General features: G+C 40.0%; 1 protein-coding gene across 2 annotated transcripts in view; it reads right to left on the bottom strand.

The window, feature by feature from the left end:
* Positions 1–294: 294 nt before the first annotated feature.
* LOC149158982 (retinal-binding protein) overlaps positions 295–16,736 on the bottom strand; it is a 271,407-nt gene continuing 254,965 nt past the window's right edge. For both annotated transcript variants that reach the window (XM_089436385.1, XM_089436384.1), the window contains 2 exons: positions 872–946; positions 295–767 (listed from right to left, as the gene is read on the bottom strand). In XM_089436385.1, coding sequence (XP_089292511.1) covers positions 675–767; positions 872–946 — 168 coding nt within the window. In that variant the 3' untranslated portion in view covers positions 295–674. The remainder of the gene's footprint in view (positions 768–871; positions 947–16,736) is intronic.

The following is a 16,736-nucleotide window of genomic DNA, read 5'->3' as shown; positions in this document are numbered from 1 at the left end:
AGACAAGTAATCCCATGCACTACAACTAATAATCAGTTGATATTTATTGATTACTACAAGTGTGTATATATATATATATATATATATATATATATATATATATATATATATAGATATAGATATATATATATATGCTTGCTACGGAAATGGCTGCAATATTTGGTTAAATCCATAGTTAGCCAGGTGCATTAATGTCCAATGTACAGGACACAAAAATCAGATGCACAATACGCATGTGGATCAGGTACCTTTCATATTACAAACCCTGCAAAGCTTACTGGGCAACGTTCCACATGAAAGAAAAGAAAAATCAAATAAATTATTATTCTAGTATTGCACTGTAGTTATGCCCTTGAATTTAAGTAACAGGGCAAGCACAATGCAACAAACAATTGTACAACTGAGCGATACCATCTGAAAAATAAGTTTCAGCCCTTGATAAGTTGAGATATTTCACTTATGATCCACTTCAATGAGAAATCTACCAGAAAGAATTTGTGCCCGAGCCAAATACCAGAGCCAAATTATAAATTGCATTTCTATGTCTCTAAGGCTTGAGATACCACCTTGTTTTACTGATTGATCAAAGTTTTGAAATTATGCCAAGATGAGGTTAGGCATCGAATCGCTCAACTCTAAAGATAATATAGCTGCATTTTTGTAAAGACATCATTTTAATTTGCATCCAAAATCATTCCTTCATTTGATGCGTCCAATTGTGTTGTGTCAATAACTGGCGGTACGGAATCCACTTTATAACGCAAGCTCTGAGCCAAAGGAGAATTCATGTCAACATAAATAATTAAAAGCATCAACATCAATATTTAACTTGAAATATCACAAAGTTCACGTAAGAGGACAAGAAGTAAACCTTCTTATAAAAGGTTGAATACGAATTATCCCAAACTAGTTTATAGATGCCAGCTATTGGAGTGCAAAAGTTTCCCTGCAGAGAAGAAATTAATTAGAACTCTCTGAAGTGAATATAGATACAGACATTCATTTATAACCCAATTTTTCTCGTTGCAGGCTCAATCTATTGGTTTGGAAGGAATGATCCATTTGGGACAACATGGTATGGGATGTGGGTTTTACATGCCATGATCCTTATGGTCTCATAAGGGTCATGGCATACAGGCCAACAATAAACAGTGCTACAAGACATTAATGTTGGCACAAGGAAGAGCAAATGAATTTCACATATAATTGCTTATTTTGTACCAACAAGAAGTACTATCCTTTTTCATATTTGCATGGTTGGTGGTCACAAACTAATGTCTGTGCACACGTGTATAGCTTCCATATACAATTGGTCAAAAGGTAACCTTGGCCTAACTTGCAATTACGATTGCCACAGGCTGCAGGCCTTGGCTCCTTATAGCATATATATTGTAGAGTTTGCAGGTCGATGTGGCTCAGCTTGTAGCCATTAATTAGACCATCTTTCTTGTTTATCCTTTTCACTTTATTCCTTTCCATCTATCATACCACACTATAGCAACCCTGCTATGTAAGACAATCATACACGCCAAATCACAGAAACAATGTTCTTAGTGAAATAAATGCAGGTAATATAAACATGCACACATATGATTACTGCATAACAGACACTGGTTACTTTGACTTGATTGAGGTCACAATATCAACAGGTAATAGTATAGATGAAACAATTGGCTATTTATTGCCAACATAGTGAATTTTCACAATGGAAACCCCGAAACAAAAAATCACCAAGTCAAAATCACAATTTTGGGGAAAAATTGGACCATGCCGTTTAAATAAAAAACAATGATTTCCCATGTTGTGATGAGAAATATAGCCCACCATGATTTTAACCTTCTTAAAGGTTGTGATACCCAGCACTAGTGGGTGACCCCTATAGGAGAATTTTTCTCCTAGATTTGTCTTCAGCCGACAGCCAGCAACCCCTTGCAGCCACCAGTAGCTCAATATGCCACCACTCTCTGCCACCTGAGCCAGGCATTGTGTGCCCTCGCCCATCTATTATGATCATATGTTGAAGGTGGGCCTTCCGATCTTGAAGGTATGGCTTTTCATTATGTAACTGGGTACTTTTGTTTGCTTTCCTTGGACATTTTGGACATAGTTTAGTGGGGGGATTCAGTGGAAAGAATGGGCTTAGTCTGTACTCTTTTGTCCCAACTTGGTGGTTAATCTTGTATACTGGTTGAGTGGGATCAGTGAAACAGGAATCGCCGATTTTGGCGATTAATCGCGAGTCATACTCGGGTCGGCGGTGAAAAGATCCGAGTCGAATCTCTGCGAGTCAAATCCGCGTCTGGCGATTATTTCGATTTTGCCGATTCCGCGTTTTCTTTTTTCTCCAGGTTGCAATGGTCGTGGAAAGCAGCAGGTGCAAATTGAGTTAGCGGCTGCTCTTTACCATTGCTCATCATCTGTATAACTGTAACGAAGATTGGCAACAATTAGAATAAAATATCAGATAAGCCAACGCAGCATTCCTGGAACAGAAGCACTGCTAATTTTATATTTTTTTCAGGAAGGGAGAAACGTAGTGATTCAGAAGTGAAAGACCGTTACAGAAATTGGAAACCCTAGGTTATAGAATCAATCATCGTAGAAGCCGCGAGATTCCGCTAAATATTCGATCGATGATCACGCTCCACGCTAGATATTTTGATTGACGATGATGAAATTGCATTGCTATAGCTACACCCAGTTCTGCTAGATATCTCTGGTTGTACTGTTACACATTTAACGTATATTTATTTAGGGGTGAACGGAAGGCATTGTGTGACTGAGTTGCTTTGTCGGGTTCTCGTCAGCGTTATCTGTGTCGTCTTTGTAAACCACTCAAAATTGGGTCAAGCGAGAGTTTGTAAATGCAAGTTGGCCAGGTTGTCCCGTCTTAACAGCAACTTGTGTGAGCTTTTGTCTCATAGAAGATATCAGCTTTTACTTTATTTAATTTAATGTTTTTAAGGTCAAATCACTAGCGTCAATCATACAAATCAAATGAAATAGTTAGTAAAGATAACCATTAATCTATGATAACTCTAACTTATTTTATTATATATCTATATGGGTTAAAATTAAAAAATTACAAGAACAAATTTTTTAATCATGGAGTTTCAGTTTTACTTTATTATAGAGATTTTTAATGTGTAAATAGATTTTGTTACAATACTATGGGCCAATACTATGACTTATTAATATCACATGTTTCAAACAAAAAGCTCAAGATTTTTTATCAAAAAAATTCACTCCCACTTTATCATAAGTATTTTTCATAAGATCTCAAAAAAATTGTTGGAACTATTTTTCATAAGTATTCTCGATTTTTTGCCGATTTTTTCCCGATCCGATTAAAACTCTTCGCTCTTTTGCCTCGCCGATTTATTGCCGATTCCGAGTCTGGTAACATTGAGTGGGATCTCCTTTATTGACTACTAGCTTTAGAAGTTGCATTACATGGGAAAACCCGATTTTGGTTGCATGGTCCTACTTCCCAACACCATATATATCACTCCCCAACACTCATTATAACCCCTTTTCACACTTTTCCCATCCAAGTCCACATTTGTCCATTGGGCCCACAAGGAGTTAGTCTCCCCTTCCCCTTGTTCACACTTTGGGTCGAGCCTGGAATGATGCTCCAGAGGTTGATGTAGCTAAAAAGAAAGTTAAAAGTATTACTTGGCCACTTACAACAGGAATTGTACCATAAAATGCAAAAGATGGCTGAGACAAAAAAATTAGCACGTGGGCAAAAGCCAAACATGAGCTCTACCCCTTATCATTATGGCTATCACCCTGATTCCTAAGGCCCCTCTGTGAGCCCCCTGCACCATTAAGGAACCCATGATTGTTCCAACCTCTAGTGGGCAATGAACTGTCCAAACTTAAGGGGGTAATCACTACTATATCATACACATCATGCTCTCATTTCCTGGAGCCCTAAGCAGTTAAAAGAAAGAAAAATCAATAAAAGGAAAAATGCATATGAAGAAGGGTGGAAAAACAAAGGCTAGAGTAACTCATGTACCACAATTGCTCCCTCCTACATCTATACACCCATGTGTGGGCATCCCTCATTCTAGCTGCCTTTGTACCATGGCATGTGGCTTGGAGCCTTCCTTGCTGCTCCATTTCGTGCCACCATCATTTCACATGACACTTGTCATTTGACGGACGTACCATGGACCTGTCATTCCCTTAAAGCAAAGTTGCGGGGGAGCCCCCCCCTTTGAACCCGCTCCCAATCCGCGCTCCGGGCGGGAGGGGCTCGGGAGCAGGTCGGGAGCGCGCTTCCGAAATCGCTCCCGAACGCGCTCCCGACAAAAAAAACTTCGCTCCCTGCCAATTTTGGGAGCGTTGTTGGGAGCATCGCTCCCGAAGCGAAATTTAAAACCTGGGAGCGATCGCTCCCGACCTTTAAAAAATCGCTCCGGGAGCGTTCCGACAGAAAAAAAATCCGCAGACCCCAAAAAATTATCAATTTTTTTTTAAATTGTTTTAAAAGCCCAATGGGCCAAAAAACATTTCATTATCACTTGAATGAGTTGAGAAGAGTTGGAGAGCAAGAGCAAAGGAGCGAGGAGCAAGCGCCGAGGAGCAAGGAGCAAGCCTGCAAAGAGGTAAGTAACTTAGTAATTTAGTTAGTTTAGTTAGTTTAATTTAATTTATTTAGTTTATTAACCTTATTTAGTTTAAAAATCATGAATCTAAATTAGATTAATAAATTAAATTTATTAATCTAAATAAATTAAATTAATTTGTAGATTCAAAATCCTACAAATATCAAACACCATGGACCTGGCTATATTTCTTGGCATTTTCCTCTTCTTGGTCCCTTTTATGGTTATTATGGTGTTGGAGAGTAGGAAACGGAGGGGCCAAATTGAAGAGGGGGATGAAGAAGCTGGAGAAAGTCGAATTGATGAAAGCCCCGGTGAGGAGGAGCTGGAGGAGGGTGAACATGACCCTCAAAAAACTAAACAAGACCAAACCCCATTGTGGCAATATGTTAACAGGGCTGAAACAGGAAGAGGGGGTGGAACCAATAAATTTCATTGCCCCCATTGCAACAATGATTACACAGGTTCATACACCCGTGCTAGAAGACACCTCTGCAGGAAAAGGCCATGGGATGGAGACAAACAAATAGGAATCAAAACTTGTCCAGCGTTGTCAGCAGCGGATAAAGCCAAATACATAAGGGAAGAGGAGGAAGCCCAATACAAATCAAAAAAATCAAGGGGTTTCTTTGAACCAAGCTCACAATCACAAAGAACTCCTTCAGCATCCTCCCAAGGCAGTGGATATGGAGGCACAGGGTCATCAGCTTTAAGGCGTAGAACCATATCAGATTTCCTTGATGAGGAGTGTAGGAATGATGTGGATTCAAAGGTTTACAGGTTTCTCTATGCATGTGGGATACCATTCAATGTTCTTCGCTCACCTTATTGGCACGAAATGGTTTATGCCATAAATGATTCCCCTAAAGGATACAAGAGCCCTGGGTATGACAAGGTAAGAACCGTTGGCCTTGATCATGAAAAAGCAAAACTATCACATTCTTTGAATAGAATGACAAGTTCTTGCACTGACCATGGGGTGTCCATTGTATCTGATGGATGGGCAAATGTAAAAGGCAAGCCATTGATAAGTGTTCTTGCTGTGTCTGTTAGTGGTCCCATCTTTCTAACTGCACATGATTACTCAGACAAGTTCAAGACCGCCATCAACATTGCAGAAGCATTACTTGAAATAATTAACCGTATTGGGCCATACAATGTCATCCAAGTCATCACTGATAATGCTCCTAATTGTAAGGCAGCAGGAGCAACTATTGAGGATAAATACCCCAACATATTTTGGCCTGGATGTTTGGTTCACACATTGAACCTTCTGATGCATGATGTTGTCAAGAACAAAAATGCACAATACAAATAGATTGTTGATTTGTACAAGAAAGGCAAGCAAATGATAAAATTTATTACAAATCATAGCAATACCCATGGCCTTTTCCGCAGTCACTCGAGATTGGAGTTGTTGAAGATTGCGAAGACCAGATTTGGTAGCTATTACCTCACCTTCAGGCACCTTTTGAAGGTAAGAGAGTCATTGGCTAGCATGGTATCAAGTCCACATTGGCAGGTATTAAAGGAAAGGGCTACAAATGCAGCTAACAGGCGAGGTTTTGAACTGGTGGAGGAGGCCGCTCTTGATGGTCAGTTTTGGACAAGTGTGAGGCAAGTATTGGATTTCACCAAGCCCATTTATCACATGATTCGGTTTGCAGATACAGACAAACCAATGATTGGCGAGGTGTATGCAGATGGATACCATGTTGGGGCAAATAAAAGATATTGTTCATAACAGAGATCCCAACTTGTACAAACTGATTCACAATTGTGTGTGTGAATGGTGGAATAGACTTAATCTTCCACTACATTGCTTGGCATATATCCTTACGCCAAAATACTACTCTACATCTTGGTTGGGCCAACCTGCACTAGGGGGTGGGATTAGGACCAAACCCCATTTAGATCCAGAGGTAACTAGTGGATATTTGTAAGCATTAGAAAAGTTGATACCTGACAGGAAGGAATGTGCAGCTGTGTGCCTTGAAATAGGCAAATACTTCAGTGGCACTGGTTTGTATGGTCACTTCCATGCAATGGATGACAGAGATAGATTTGATACTCTCACATGGTGGGAAACATATGGCGGCCAGGGACTTTTGCCAAAATTGGCAAAAAAAGTTCTTTCACAGGTTGTAAATACTTCTTCTGCAGAGAGGTGTTGGAGCACCTACAGCTACATACATAATGTGAAATGAAACAGACTCAATGAAAACCGAGCAGAAAGCTTGGTTTATGTGCACTACAACTTGAGGTTGTTGAGTCATTACTGTGATCGGGCTTATGAGGATCCCACATATAAAATTTGGGACAATCACCAGAGGATGACAATTTGGAGGATGGCATTATACATCTTGAAGAACTAGAAGAGGAACTTGTAAGGGATGAAGATGAAGCAGCTGCAGCAACCATGCCACCTCCACCTCCACCATCAAATAGCAGTGCTCGAGGTCCGAGTCTTGTTCCTTTGTTGTCGCCACCTCCATCTACACCCTCACGTGGAGGTTCTAGTTCTAGCCGTCGGTCTGTGCGGGAGACTCCTAGAAGACCACCACGACCTGCTTATACTCCTGGAGACTCTCGTGGAAAGGGCCACATGTAGATTTACAGTTTACTTGTCTTTTTTAGTTTCTATTAGACTTTAGTTTTCATAACTGTTGAGTTTTGAGTCCTTGACTCTTGACTCTTGACTCTTGACTCTTTCATATCATAATGATATTTTTTGTAAACAATATATCACTGTGACAATGAAAATTTGAAGTTTGAAGTTGGGCCTTGGTAATTATAACTCATTGGTAATGATTGTGAATTATGAATATGATGCTTCGTGAAAGACTAAAGTTGTTTCATTTCATTTCATTATTCATGTTTCATTTTATAAATTTATAACATTTCATTTCATGTTAACAGTTAAAAGTTAGGACTTAGAAATATCTAAGATATTACTTCTTGTAATGGTTAAACTTAGCTTTCAAGTACAACTTTGGTGATCAATGATGATAAATGTTATTGAATTTTCAATTTTGAAAGCTTGAAGTTGAAACTTTAAGATTGAATTTGATGAATCATGATTGACAAGACTCAATATGTTGCAGTTGTAATATGTATTTTACTAACTTGTGGACATGGTTGATGACGATTATAATTTCTAGATGATTGATGTGATATGGTTCAATGATCAATCTATGTTTTTTTATGTTTTTTATGTCTAATTCATCATTCTACATGTTTTTGTTGACATATATGTATCAAAAATTAAAAAATATAAAATATATATATATATATATATATATTAAAAATCGCTCCCAGATTCGCTCCCAAACCGGGAGCTTCTGAAAATGATTGCTCCCGCTCCCCGCTCCTGCTCCCACTCCTAAGCAACATTGCCTTAGAGGTTGAAACAGCTAATAGGGTCATTTATTAACCTTTCTTCTTGAGCAAGGAAACACTTGTACTTTCTAAAGTCCATTTAGAAGGGCATGCCACTATGAAGTGTCCACTCTACCCTGGTTTGCAAGCTTGTTTACTCAATTGCACTAATGAATTGTTCTATTGGAAGGTGATGAGACACATTGGATCTTATACTCTTCATCTTGGGCTTGGCCTCCTTATACGAGATCCAAAGCCCTCTAGAGGGTCATGATGGCACTTGTAGGGTGAAGCGTTGAGAGCCATGGCCTCCTCCACAACAGAGCATTGATTCCCATGCCATGGGATTCTTCAACACCACATTATGATTGCTCGTGCCCCAACCATACAAAGATGATGATGCACATGTGTTAGAAAATCAAAAAGGCAAAAAGATTCTCTTATTCTTGATAATTACTTGTGATGTTTCTTGTTATTACGATTCTTTATATATTCTTTCTTTTAGTTCATCAAGCAATTACCAAAGCAGCAGCACATGAACAATAGACACCAGATGTAGGCACTATGCCAAGGCAAAGCCCCCCTCGAGGGGAAAGCCCAGTCAAGAAATTCTTCCTTTCAATAGTATTCTTTGAGACTCTTCACCCTAGACAAAGACTAGATCTTCCCTCCACACCAAGTCAACCTCTCGGAATTTTGACCTCCTTTCTAGCAACTTCAACTAGGCAGCAACTTCTGGCATCAGGCAGCTTTCAGCACAATGAAACTTGGAAGATTTTGATCTCCCAATCTAGGGCACACAACAGAGAGAGAGAGGCACCAAAATTTCGATTTTCTTCTTCTCCTTAGACTCCACCCAACTCACACTTCTTTTGGCTTCCCGGCTTCATACTTTTCACTTTTCCCAACTTCAAGAGATATCGAACTTCTTGTGAGAGAGTGTGCTCCAAATGAATTCGATTTGCTTGTATTTATAGGCTCCATGTCAGGTCAAATTAGTGTCCTTAGGCCAACTTGATCTCTTCTAGGCCGACTTTGTGTGGAGGATACATAAATCATATTTGACTCAATACTTAACCTTTTTACATGATTCATAAGCCCAAGAAGGGTCTCTTTAAAAGTACAATGACTCTATTGACTCAAAATATATCCTAGAAGTCCTCAATGGGGACTTTGACCTAAAACATGGTGACCCAAGCATGAAACCCATGCTTTAATAAGTCACAATAATAATAATAATTTATTTTCTTTATTCTTTTGAAAAGTACATTACAAGATGACTCAAAAACATGAAATGAAGACCAAACCTAGTTACATTTTTCAACACTCCCTCTTAACTAGGGAAGTCTTCATCATATACAAATACAATGGAAGATCTCAAACGATATGAAAAATGAAGAACTTTAGACATCACCAAGGTTGCACGAAACAGGGAAACGGGTACGAGTTTCCAAAACGGGAAGCGATACGAAACGTGACCTCCCCAAATTTTGGAAACGGGGAAACGTGAATATATATATATATATATATATATATATATATATATATTAGGACATTTAAGAAATATGTGCAATCATAAAGCATATATGATACATTCTAATTTATTACATTATGATAAAATTGTCAATTGTCAATGCATAAACTATAAGTATCTAAATTTACTTGACATTTACTCATGAATAATCACATAATGAAAATAGAAATATCTAAAATCAGCCACTAGAAATTTCTAATTTTTTGTCTCGTGCTTGATTGGGAGTCTCCTCCTACATAGTCGAATGACCATAGTGCTCTTGATTAAATAGAAGTTTCATACCTTAGTACCCTACATTCTCTTGATTATTGGGAGTCTCCTCTGCATAGAAGGCTTTGTTCTCTCGATTAAATACAAGTTTCATACCCTAGTACATGATAAAATCCAATGGAAACATTGCAATCCCCCCAATCCTGAAATCCTGAAAAACAGATAAGTCTGCTGGATTTTGAGTGAGATCTAAAATTCTACTTTCTTCATATGAAATCCAGTGAGGGCAAAACCACTCTCAAACATCCTGAGTCATTTCATGGTAATGTTAAAAATTTAAGTAAAAGGATGAAAATGAAAAATAAAGGAGAACATCACTTTTACTTTAAGAATTTAACATTACCATGAACTACATATCAACACTAGGGTAAAAGTTCACTTTTATAACTTTAGACAGGCATCTGGAAGCAACTAGAAGTCACTAGGCTAACGTAAGAATAGATTAGAAAACAAATTAAAAAAAACACAAGTAAATGCTGAAACGTGGGTCGTACGGCCCTGAAACGCGTTTCAGGCCGTACTAGCCACGTTTCAGTTTCGTGAAACGTGGCAGTACGGCCTGAAACGCATTTCAGGGCCGTACCAAACGCGTTTCAGCGTTCCGTACCCGTTTCCGTACGGAAACGCCCTCCTACCCCACGTTTCCTGCAACAAAGGGTCACATCGCAATGTCATGGACTAGATTCTTTACCAGGGCAATCTATCCATTGGTCTATCAGCAATTTAGGCACCGCAATGCCATGGACTAGATTCTTGACCAAGGCAATCTATCCAGGTGGGAATAAGATGGACTCAAGCTTTCAACCTCTCTAGGTACCATCAGGCTTACTTGCTAACCACCAACCCAAGGATCTAGGTGTATATCCAAAAACAGAGCTCTATAATCAACAATGCCTTTCCAACTTCGGGACCTAGACATCAACACAAAGTGTCGGCCAACTGTCCTCCCAAGCAATGCTTCACTCACAAAGCCTCAACATCCCTAGATCCAACAGATCAAGGAAAACCAATCTCTCCCAGTCAAACTGATTGGTAACCAGCATGCTATCAAAACCTTCGAGAGATTCACCTGTACAAACACAACCCCAATCAATAATATACTTTCATATGTAGATAATAAAATACAAACCTTCGGGGTCTTGATGTTGCTTCTCAAATTTTCATAGTAGAACTATCAACTAAATCTATGATAGAAGATTCCTCAATCATACTTTTCCTTTCCTACTTCTCATGCAACAACATATCCTCCAAAATTCATTCTTCAACCAAAACCAAGCTATGCCCTCCCTCTCAACCAGGGAGCAACTCTTTATCCAGATTCCCTCTTAATCTTAGGGAGATCCCTAGGCTTCCTCAAGGAGATATGCTTCTTCTTTTCTTTATCCGAGAATTTTTCATGGCTTCCAACCATTTCATCAGAGTTATCATCATCCTCATCATGCTTATCATATTAACGAGCATCTTCACCATATTGAAGATTGCGTACCTACAACACTAAGATAGCAAGTACAACTAAATCTATAGAAGCATGAAGTTAGCCATATCAGAATCACTAAAGCATTTTATACATATCAGATACCCAAACTTGATTACAAACAAGAGACATATACTCTTCAACATCTTGCTAGGGACTTTGTCATAAACCCTAGACTATTTCATAACAACTTTCATTCCATCTAGGGCTTCAATGTTTCTTTCAAAGGGGTAACATACCCTACTACAACATATAGCAAACCCTAGAAACAATTCAAACAAATATAAATATACAAGGTATCTAACAACTTTTAGAATTCGTATGTTAGACTTTCCACTAGGGTCTCATACAAACCCTAGATTTCATACAAGAAAATCAATCAAAACCAATCATAGCTTAGTCATTAGCATGACCAACTTCCACTAAGGTTAGTTGGAAACACTAGATTTTCAATCAAACATTAATTTCAACCAAAACTCAGATTTCAACAATCTTACACAAATCTCAAATTATCACATTGTCATCATTCATCAGAGATTTTTCACTTCCATTAAGGTTTAACTCCAAAACTCCAGACTTTCATTTTCACAATCTCAACAATCATCCATATATAGATCTCAGTTTGTTATATCACACATACTAGAGAATTTACCTATTACTAGGGTTTACCTGCAAAAACTTAGATTTCCAAATATCATCATCCTAGAATCTTAGATAAGGACTTATATTAAATCCTAATACTTATGACCATCAATAACTAGGTCAACACATGTATCTAGAAATTCATTATCATGCATAAGCATATCATATGTCAGACAACATTAATACATTAAACATATACTGACCTAGACCAAGCTAAGGTTTCGACCAAAAGGATATATCTATATATACCTAGGGTTTCATCATCACGCAAAGGTATTTCATATCATGTGATAGTCAAATCCAACTTACAAAATATCAATAAGAGTTAGACATACAACAAACTTGATTAGAGTAGGGTTTGATCACACAAACACACACATACCAAGGAAATCATTTCTAAGACATTATAAGGGTCTTGCTTACACATTCCACCAAACCCTAATGTGTTAGGGTTTCAATATAGGAACATAGCAAAGCCAAAAATTACCAAAACTTCAAAGGTTCGGGATTCTAGACCTTATCATTCAACCTTAACAAGTTAGGTTTTCCCGATCATACCAAAATCCCAAACATGACATCATCAATAAAACTTCAAATAAAAGGTAATAGTGTTGATTGATTCGGGTAGTACCCATAATTTTATTCATTGTAAGGTAGTCAAGGAAGTGAATTGCTTCATATATCTAGCACCAGAGCGTCAAGTGATGGTTGCAAATGGAGGCACTATAAATTGCTCTAGAAAGTGCCATAATATCAAGTTAACCATGGGGCAATATGTACTGAATAGTCCAATGCTTTCCATTCCAATGGGTGGTGTTGATGTTGTACTAGGAGTCCAATGGTTACAATCATTGGGTACAGTGGCTTTTAATTTGCAAGAACTTTTCTTGAAATTTTTTGGAAAGGAAAGGAAGTTGAATCCAGGGGTATCTTAGGGAAACCAAGAAAAATAATCAACTTGTCATCGAGGGTCTTCAAAAGAGATGCAATCATTCACAGAATCCCTATTACAAGTCCTTTCCTTTTTAATCATGAGGTACCATATATCACATATATCGTCAAAGGAGGTGAAGTCTCAATGACAAACAACCAAATATACATGTTGACTCTCTAGAGTGAATCACATCCGGGGATAGGTAGGAGCATCAGGCGTGGAGCAGTGGTCTGTAGATGGGCATGGAGACGCATGGGGTTGTGCCATAGTATGTTGGACTGCGATGAGGAGTAGGAGTACCTCACATCACATTCAGTACATGCAGGGAGTGATAGGTGCAGCGACACGGGCAGGACACAGGACAGTAGAGGATGGTATAGTCATAGCCTAGGGTATCCAGAAGTGTACAAGGACAGGCTGCGACATACAGTGGCATGTTGAGGAGTGTGATGCTTCTTGGTGGTATGCAGTGACGCATGGTGTGGCGCAGCAGGCTCTTGGAGCGTCGCCTCCAAGGAGGCCTATGGACAAGGGCATTAGGTGTACCATTGGATGCAGCTCACCTAGGATCGATGAGGACATTGTTAAGCATCTGGAGACACAATGTTTAGTGGGGACAGGGCTTCCAGGGGATTATCAGTAGATCTGAGGCGGAGAGAGGGTCGTTCACAAGATTACTCTTGAGTATTCCAACAGATTCTTGATCATACTCTTTGGGACATACCCACCCATCATCCTCTAGTTTTGCTTACAGTCGTAGAATGTTTGGTTGTGGCCCCTTGACACTCACCATTTGAGTAGTAGGGCATGGGAGGCTCACCCTAGGCAGTTGGATGAGACACCGCATGTCATGAGCCGGGAGGAGATTCTCCAGTTGAGATACTTGGTAGGTGCACGAGTTGACAGATACATGCTTAGGGATGGCGTGGTTGATTGTTGAGGTAGCATATGTTCCACCCCTGGGCTCACACTTGGGGAGGTGACCGAGAGGGACTTGCATGTTGCTTTTTTAGTTGGACAGCTCGAGGCGTTAGGTGAGCATGAGGTGCAAGGAATGGTAGTCCTTTATGGTAGGATGATGCCTAGGTTTCTGGCAATACACGGGCAAATCATTAGGAGCTAGAATACCAAATATTGTTGCGTGATTTGGCAGGCGCAAGGAAGTTGGTTATTTGTGGCACAAGTTCTTGATGCTCAGTGTCTACCTATTGGATACCTACAAGAGAAAGAGACGGGGCACAAAGGGGTCCCGACAGCTAGCACTATAACACAACAGTAGGCAAAGAGGATTGGGGGTTGTGGACCTCCAGTCTGGTTATGGGATCTAGGGATCAAGTGGATTGGTGGGATACTCCACTCCTTAGTGAGCATGGTCAAGATAACAGGCGAACTGGTTCATTCACAAGCAAACACATGGGGGATCACCGAAGCCCTCACCATAGGGCGAGGCAGATTGTTGCTCAGGATTAGGGCTTGCCATGGAGTGGTAGGCACTGGCATTGTTGAGTCGCTTTGGCAGGTTGGGCCTAGCCTTGATCATCACATAGATTATGGCCAAGAGATATGGGAGAGGACACTCTGGTACGAGCATGCTAGGCAATGAGTGATGACCAGGGTGTTGTGGGGTTAGAAATACAGTTTCTTGCTATGATGGACATGGGACCCTGCCATCACAGTACTTCACAGTTCAACTATCCATAGAGGTGAGTTGGTTTCTACAGGGGAGGATCATCCAAATCTTCCATCAGGCTTCAGTGATGCATAGATGGCGTGCGGGACTTCATCAGCATGGAAGGTTGCCCAAATGGAGGATTTTAGGAGGAGCTCATGTAAGGGAGACTTCATTTGCATAGGGAGTGGGTTGTATCTTCAGGGGCCCACAATCAGAGTGCATGAGATGGACTACTCGGTAGGGAAGCTTCATGAGGATTTGGACAAAGTTTTACATCGTCGAGATGCTCTACATATTGGCAGTAGACAGAGGGCTTCTAACACCTATATCTGGCAGGATGGTGAGTGGAGCAATGGGTGCTTCACGTTGATCAGGTTAGCTTGGGATCCTGGTATCGAGGGTCTCCTTCACTATAGGACAATACAGAGATCAAGGACGATCCAATGGCACATTTGGGACCCAGGTGAAGTTGCAGTGACAGTGGGAATCCAAAATCAAAGAGGGAGTTTGTTCAGGCATTACTTGGGGACAAGCAATTTTTGGTGGGGAGAATTGTAATGTCCCCAATTTTGATTTTTCATCTAAGGGAGTTAATGGTGTTTATTGAGGAGGTGCTAAGCATAGCACAATTTTGTAACTTGAACATTGGAGAAATTTTTGGCATATGGGACTTAGGAGAATAAAAAAATATTTTGCTAATACGCACCACTTGGGAGAAAATTGAATTGCTAGTGAAGGGAGGTCGAAATATTTGGAGGGACCCACAAGGAAAAGTAAGGCAACAATTATAAATAGAAGGTTGGGGGCAACAATTGGCACCTTTGACAATTTGACATTTACACATTGTTGCTCAAGCTGTTCAACTGAGTCACAAGTGTTGTTTAGCACAGAGTTCTCCAAGGGGAGAACTCACCCTTCTTTCGGTTAACGTCGATTGCCACCCTAGGGTGGTAAATTTGTTGTTACATTTGAAGGGAGGCTTGTGGAATTTTGGGAGAATCTTTCAACCATTCCCCTCAGCTATTTCGTGCTCCAGGGAGGACACAATAGAGGAACTCGTGCCACTTATTTCAGCTATTTTCCAGGGGGTGTTTGCTGGGAGAAATTTAGAGAAGCTGCTCCAGGGGAAGACTAAACTTTGTGGAGAATTTTAGGTTGGAGACTGTTGCCTTTGAGATGAACGAATTTATCTTCCTAGGGCCTACGCAGGGGGTCACTGGACAACATTTCTGTGGAGTTGATTTCAGCTATCTTGTGTTGGGATTTGATGTGAGACTTCTCCCCAACATCTAGGAAAACTTCCTTTATCATTCCTATTGCAGATTGAGGAGAAATAAGGAGGATTTCAGCAGATTTCATCACTAGGGGACATAGTCTTTGTTCAAGAGGGCGTAGTGCCAAAATAGAGCAATTTTGGAAGGTCGGAATTAGCCAAAACCCTTTTTGGGTTTTTGTGGGTTTGTTGAGAGGAGTCCAGGGTTAAATTTGCAGAATTTTCCGGGCAGTATTCAAGCCAGAAATCCCTTTTTGTCCAGTAGTACGTTTTATTATTTAGCCGATAATTGCACCATTTTGTGGGTTTTCCGGGTGGTTGGTTTGGGGCAAATTCCTTTCTAGGTTTAGATGAGTATTTTTGGGAGAAGCTATAGCTGCATTTTCAGGCGATTCTGAGCATCATAGAGGGTCATTCTTAGCATTTCTAGTGCAGCAACAGTTGCTAATTTCTGGGTCTGCGCAGAAGGATATTGGGCCGAAGTTTCCTAGCTCTCGGCTTATTTCATCCACTTAGGTTTGCTCTAGCTTGCTTATGCAAGCCCAGGTGCACTTGTTCCTTGCTATATGTACTCCTTACAACTCATAATTTAATAAAATGGCTCAGCTTATTTGCCCAGCTTCTTGGTGTTTTTGATGGTGCATGTGTGTTTATGATTTTATTTGCTATAGCCTAGTTCATGTGTCTGTTATTAGCTGTAAATTTCAATTTGGAACATTACATTGTAATAGGAAGTTCTTGAGAGTGATCATTCATTCCAGCATTGTGTACTTAGAGGGAAAGCCCTGCACTTCTAGATTGACTTATTTCCCCTCTCATAGGGTTTCCTTTTACCTCGAGCAGAGATCGTATTGTCCCGCCTCCCACCCACTCCATCATCCGTGTGACTGTGTCCACATTCGATTTGGGATTCGCTACATGAATAATCATAATGGCAGGC

Source organism: Pinus tabuliformis, chromosome 5_2, assembly GCF_031772625.1.
Source record: "Pinus tabuliformis cultivar Carrire ecotype Pingquan chromosome 5_2, CPIR1, whole genome shotgun sequence".
NCBI lineage: Eukaryota > Viridiplantae > Streptophyta > Pinopsida > Pinales > Pinaceae > Pinus > Pinus tabuliformis.
The sequence above is the reverse complement of the archived record's forward strand: the minus strand, read 5'-3'. Positions and strand labels throughout refer to the sequence as shown.